The 6,069-nt window shown below is 41.9% G+C and overlaps 1 protein-coding gene and 1 long non-coding RNA gene across 2 annotated transcripts; one reads left to right on the top strand and one right to left on the bottom strand.

Moving 5' to 3' along the window:
- Positions 1–275: 275 nt before the first annotated feature.
- NSA2 (NSA2 ribosome biogenesis factor) lies at positions 276–5,826 on the top strand. Its single transcript, XM_080973165.1, has 6 exons — positions 276–425; positions 1,500–1,687; positions 2,079–2,229; positions 3,796–3,975; positions 4,340–4,532; positions 5,569–5,826. Exons 1-6 carry the CDS (start codon positions 423–425, stop codon positions 5,634–5,636), a joined length of 783 nt encoding a protein of 260 aa, XP_080829291.1. The 5' UTR covers positions 276–422; the 3' UTR covers positions 5,637–5,826.
- Positions 2,536–3,782, bottom strand: LOC308458483. Its single transcript, XR_013977467.1, has 2 exons — positions 3,649–3,782; positions 2,536–3,181 (listed from the first exon to the last, which is right to left on the bottom strand). It is a non-coding gene; the product is annotated as an uncharacterized lncRNA (long non-coding RNA).
- Positions 5,827–6,069: the final 243 nt, after the last annotated feature.

Raw genomic sequence — 6,069 nt, 5'->3', positions numbered from 1 at the left:
AAGAGCAGAAAAGGACTCATTCCGCACTCCTAGAAACTTCCGGTTTAGTCTCAGCGTGCCACACGCGCTACTTCCGCCGGATGCTCACCTTTCTAGTCCGCCCTCCTTACTATTCCGTTCCGGAAGGCGTTGATTTTTAAAAAAGAAGTCCTTGGATTTCGCAAATCAGCCTCTGTCCATTTTCCCGGACTCCAAACTGAGCAGAGCAGCGGGTGGGGAGAAGAAGCGCGCGATCGGCAGCGGGGGACGCCCGACACCTGGGTCTCCTTCGTTGGAAGCGGAACGCCAAGAAGCGGAACGGGTTGCGAGCCGGGGCCGCTTCGCGGTGGAACGGTCCTTTGCCTTTCGGGTTCGGCGGCCGGGAAGGAGAGTCGCCGAGAGTCCCGCGCCGAGTCTAGTCCATTCCGAGGCACCGCGGCGCCATGGTGAGTAGCAGGAGCGGGGGGCTCGGCGGGCTCGGCTCCGAAGGGCTTCTTCGAGGGAGGGCGGGGGCCAGAGACCTCTTCCTTTAGATTTATCAGTCTCCGCCTTACATTAAGACGTGCGACACCGGTATAAAGCTATTTATTAGCTTATCATTAAACGAAAGCGAGGCCCATTCACTGAGGATAAGGCTAGCCGTGCTGGCTTATGTTCCGCTCTCCGCTGTTGGAGGGCAGCCTGCCTCTGAATACCCGCTTGTGGGCTTCCTTATAGGCATCTTGTTGGCCTTGCTGGACTAGATGGGCCTTTGGTTTGATACAATTGGGCCCTAACGTCCTTATTTAACTTTAAAACGCATCAAAATGCAAACAGCGTATGCTCATTATTATAACGTAGACAAGGCACATCTCTCATTACGCTATAGCTAAGGCTGCTTCCCTGGAGAAAAAACCAAGAGCAGAGGGGTGACTTACCGGTAGTTACATTAGTACATTGCTAGTTTTAGGATTTTTGTGTGTTAACTACTTTTGTAGTGGTCATTTGTTTTGGTTTTCTGTACACTGCTTAAGAGATATATATATTTTTAATATACTAAGCAGCATAGAAGTAGAATAAATAAATAGATAATCCTATCGAGCTCAATGGGATGGATAGCCAAGTAAAAATAAGCAGGATTTCTTACACCAACTGACAAAGTAGTTAAACCAGTTTCATTTTTATCTATTATTGTCTACTGCATCAATTTCTATGGGCCATCTTTGACCCTTGAACCCTGGGTAATTTCAGGTCTCAATAAAAACAATAAGCTAAAATAACAGTGCACAGTGGTACAATCACATTGAAATAATTGAAACTTATTAGGATGAATAAGGGATTTTTCTTACTGAAACGTTTCTGAAGTGAAAGTGGTAATAGTAAATACAACTTTCACAAAGTATTTCATAGTTATATGGTTGTTATATGTTATATATATATATGTGGTTGTTTTATATATATATAGAAAACAAAGCTCTTAAAAATGTTTACTGTTGACATTAAAAAAAAAACTTAACATTTAATTTCCTTGCACTTTGCAGCCACAAAACGAGTACATAGAGTTACATCGGAAGCGATATGGTTATCGTTTGGATTACCATGAGAGAAAGAGGAAGAAAGAGGGCCGTGAGGCTCATGAACGCTCAAAAAAAGCTAAGAAAATGATTGGACTGAAAGCTAAGCTTTATCATAAACAGCGCCATGCAGAGAAGATACAGATGAAAAAGACGTGAGTGGGCTTTTTTTGTTCAACTAAACTTCTTTGGTATAGTGAAAAACTAATATAGTTGAGAACTAGCTCCACTGGAAGACAAACTATTGATTACTCCTTTAAACTTACTGTTTGCCTGTTACTGGGCTTTTATAAACCTATGCCAAAATTGTACACTTTCTTCTTTTTAAGCACTGTGTAACTATCTCAGACAACCGTTAGTCTTCAGATGACATTAATTTTGCATAGCTTATTCTGCTGATTTAGTCATGTTCTTGGTTAGGAAAAACATTGTGACTAGTATAAAGCATGTGTCGATGTAACTATTTTCAATTGACTTTGATTCGCACCTGAAACTTTGCTTTTCAATTTTTTTAAAAAATAATTTGTGCACATTCTATTTATCTAGTATTAAGATGCATGAAAAGAGAAATACCAAGCAGAAAAATGATGACAAGACCCCAGAAGGAGCTGTGCCAGCATATCTGCTGGACAGAGAGGGTCAGTCCCGAGCTAAAGTTCTCTCCAACATGATTAAACAGAAGCGAAAAGAGAAAGCTGTAAGTACTGCAGAAGTTCAGGTTATCACTATTTGTCAAGCTGTAAAAATACTGATTTTCAAGGTGGTGGCTCTGGCATCTGTTCAGGGTATGAAGTACACACATACTGTTCTCCATTTTCAGTTTTAACCAGGCAAACTCTCCTGCGTATATCCAGTGAGGAATTATTGGACTTGCCAAGACAAATCTATGACTTGCGCTAAGATACTGCATGCAGTATACTTGCAGTTTAGCAACTCCCTGCTGCATATCATACTCCGAAAGCTGATTTAACCTCTACTCATGAACGTGTGGGGTTTTTAAAAAAAAACAAAAGGTTGCATGTGGTTGTATCAAGACCTAGTTGGTCTAGGTTTCTGGGTAAAATCCAGTGTTGTGCAAACTCGTTCAGTGGGACTTCTCCTCCCCATGGTAGGGTCATGCACATTGCCTAGTGCTCCAGAGCAGATGAGGGGCGAGGGGCAGTGCATTGCATTGCAGAAGGGGAAATGTCCCTAGCTATGGACTTGCACCTTGTCAGAGATGACCCCCCCCAAACAAGTTTCAACATGCAGTAACAGTATAATTCCTTTCTCTGCAAGGTAGACATTTCAGAGATCTGGAGTAGGTAGAAGCTAAAGCACTGTACAATATTTTTAAAAATCACCTCCTGTGCAGGTGAGAGTGAAGAGGGTAGCAGCACTCTGTTGCACTGAACTTTGGAGAAGGCAAAAGAACTGTAATACATGCTGTGCTTCTCCCGGCTCCAAAACCCAGGTCACTATGAGCAGAGCCTCATGCCATAATCAGCTTTGAAGTACATAAAAGCAATAGAGCTCTTCTGTCCGTTTCAGAGCCTATGAGAACTTCTGTCCCCCATGTCCTCTGGAATGAGCAGAGGGCTAAAGGCAAAGTGTTGGTGGTAATAACAAACGATGACTGGCTAGTAAATCAGGCAAAAATGTGCATACACCTGTGAAGTGAAGGCCCAAGACAGGTGTTGATCATCATGTGAGCTGCGCACAGGTGGTCTGAAGCGAGCTACTGCCATTCCTGTGGAGCCTCCTTTTATTAAGACAAATATGCAAGCTAGGCAGATACATTTTTGGGCTGTGACCTTTACACATCTTCCGTCCCGAGATCGTGGGGTGGTACAAAGCTATTTTGGCACCTGCTCCACAGCGTCATTTTCCCCTTGCACAGTGTATGACGAATGGAGACAAAAGGTCTCTAAGGAAAAAGGTTACAGACAGGACACTGCTGACTGCTGATACCGCAAAAGGTCAGACACAGGGGACGATGTTCCGACAGCCGTGGCTTGTCTGAGGGGGGGTTTTCCCTGCACCCCAGGGTCACGCGTGCAGGCAGACGTGGCTGCCTGCTGGTGGAAAGTGTGCTCCCTCCGGACCCCACTGTCCACTCGGCAATATCCCTACACACCTGCACAACTATAGTATTTTTTTATGTTATCAGATGGCAGCCAATTTTTAACAAGTAGTTGGTCTTGACTAGTTAAGACAGCATGTTGTTCATTCTAGTTGTTCTCCGACTTTAGCACTCTAACCATTTCTTGCTGTTTCTTTGCAGGGGAAATGGGAGGTTCCTGTACCCAAGGTTCGTGCTCAGGGAGAAACAGAAGTGCTCAAGGTGATCCGTACAGGAAAGAGAAAGAAGAAGGCTTGGAAGAGAATGGTTACTAAAGTGTGTTTTGTTGGGGATGGCTTTACCCGAAAGCCACCTAAATATGAACGTTTCATTCGGCCAATGGTAAATGATTTGATTGATTGATTATTCTTTACATAAGTTGTTGCTCACTTCACGATTATCATCCTTGAGTGGAGAAAACATTAGCAGTTTCAACAATGTTGTAATAGAACCTTTTTCTTTGAACTGATAGTCTTATCTACATTTCAGAACTAGATAGCCAGTAAAACCTTTTGTTATTTGCAGGTATTGGATAGCAGAGTAATTTACAGTAATATACACACTAAAAAGTTAGCATTTAATACCAAACATCTAACAGAGATGCCTCTAATTTTCTGCACTGTTGATTTGATTATTGAAGCACCATCATGGCTAGTTATGTTTTCATCTCTATTTAGTGTTACAGCAATCTTTTGTTACCTAACAGGGTTTACGATTCAAGAAGGCCCATGTAACACATCCTGAACTTAAAGCCACCTTTTGCCTACCTATTCTTGGTGTAAAAAAGAATCCCTCTTCTCCTCTGTATACATCTTTGGGGGTAATTACAAAAGGTACCGTCATTGAGGTGAATGTGAGTGAGCTTGGTCTCGTGACACAAGGAGGCAAGGTCGTCTGGGGTAAGTATTGGAATATCAATTACCAATCTTAATGTTAAAATTATGTGTAGGGTTTTTTATTGCATCAATAGGGAGGGGGAATTTCCTCTCAATGCAAACAGTACCTTGAGATGAGTGATTTTCCTCAGGCCTGCAATAGGAGAACAAAATTATATTCTGCCTTCTTGCCTAACTGCCCAACACCAGCATGAAGGATACAAAATATTTTACCCCCCACTCCCATGTACAGTTCTCTCAGTCAAAGTCAGAATGTATTTTTACATGTCTTGTGGTATCGTTAATTTGGCCTGAAACTACATTTCTAGTCAAAATAAGACTATCATATTACATGTTACATTAAACTGCATTGTCCATAGCTAATTGTAGGCCCCAACTCTTACATCAAGACCTGACTTAATTAGCCATTCAGTATGAAGCCTTATTATCTTTGAGCTTGGTGGAAAGGTGCACTCACAGGCGGCTATGTCTGCTGGATAACAGCCACAGAATCAGGCTAACTAAATAATGGGTTAGTTCAGTGATAACAGAGCTCTCCTGCTTTAGGATGTGAAATTTGAAGTTCCCTTTTCTTCCAGCTCAAAACAGCTTATTTCCTTGGGTCCTCTGTTTAAATTTCTTATCTTTTCTTTGTTTCATTTTTAAGTGCTGCCTCTTGCCTTTAAGCTTGCCTTTAAGGCCTTTTAAGGTTTCGATTTGTGTGTTTGATAAACATATCCACATGTGTGGAGACGGGATTCCTTTTCATTATTTTGTGAGAGGGTGGTTTAGTGTTGTGGACCACTAACACTTCTGCACAACTTGACATCTGCACCTTTTGCATCTCTGAGATGAGGCATATTCCCATGAGAGGGAGTGAACCGTGGAAACTTCTCATCTCCACTGAGGACCAAGGACCAAAGTTGACTAGCCAATAGGCCCTGCCTACATTACAATTGCTGTTTAGAAAATAAATGCATGACCATGTGCCATTTCTGTGAACATAAGTGCAGCTTATTCTCACTTTAGTAAGTGCTAATATAGTTCTTTCCCATTTCAGGAAAATATGCACAAGTAACCAACAATCCAGAAAATGATGGGTGCATTAACGCAGTTCTGCTTGTCTAAGTGGCACCTTACAGTCTTGGATACACACAGTTACTTTTCCAAGGAGAACCATGACTTCCTCAAAACATTTGCAGAAAAAGAACTTCTTGTGTCAAAGCATCAGTATGTGAAGTCAGGAAATGGATTCTAAGAACTGTTTTTCACTGAACATTACACTCAATAAAAGGAAACCATTGTGGGCCCAAACTAACTAATCCCAATCATTACAAGTGTTTGACTTCTTGGAAGTGGCTTATTCTGCATTTAGCAGTTAGATAAATTCTAGGAGACTACTCTTGGTAAACACATGAGCAGAGGTCAGTTAGAATAGAACAGAAAGGACAGTAATATCAGATACTTAAGACTTCTAAGACAAGTGAAGTTGATAAGGGAAACACAAAGGGGGGGGGGAAATCACATTAGTCAGTGTTTGTGAATGCATGAAGATGGATTG

This window comes from Podarcis pityusensis (assembly GCF_964106645.2).
Source record: "Podarcis pityusensis genome assembly, chromosome: 11".
NCBI lineage: Eukaryota > Metazoa > Chordata > Lepidosauria > Squamata > Lacertidae > Podarcis > Podarcis pityusensis.
This window is presented reverse-complemented; position numbering and strand designations above follow the sequence as displayed.

Excerpts from the sequence above, each read along its gene's own strand:
- NSA2 (XM_080973165.1), top strand. Across the intron at positions 3,976-4,339 it reads AACGTTTCATTCGGCCAATG|GGTTTACGATTCAAGAAGGC; the intron begins GTAAATGATTTG and ends GTTACCTAACAG. Across the intron at positions 4,533-5,568 it reads AGGAGGCAAGGTCGTCTGGG|GAAAATATGCACAAGTAACC; the intron begins GTAAGTATTGGA and ends TTCCCATTTCAG.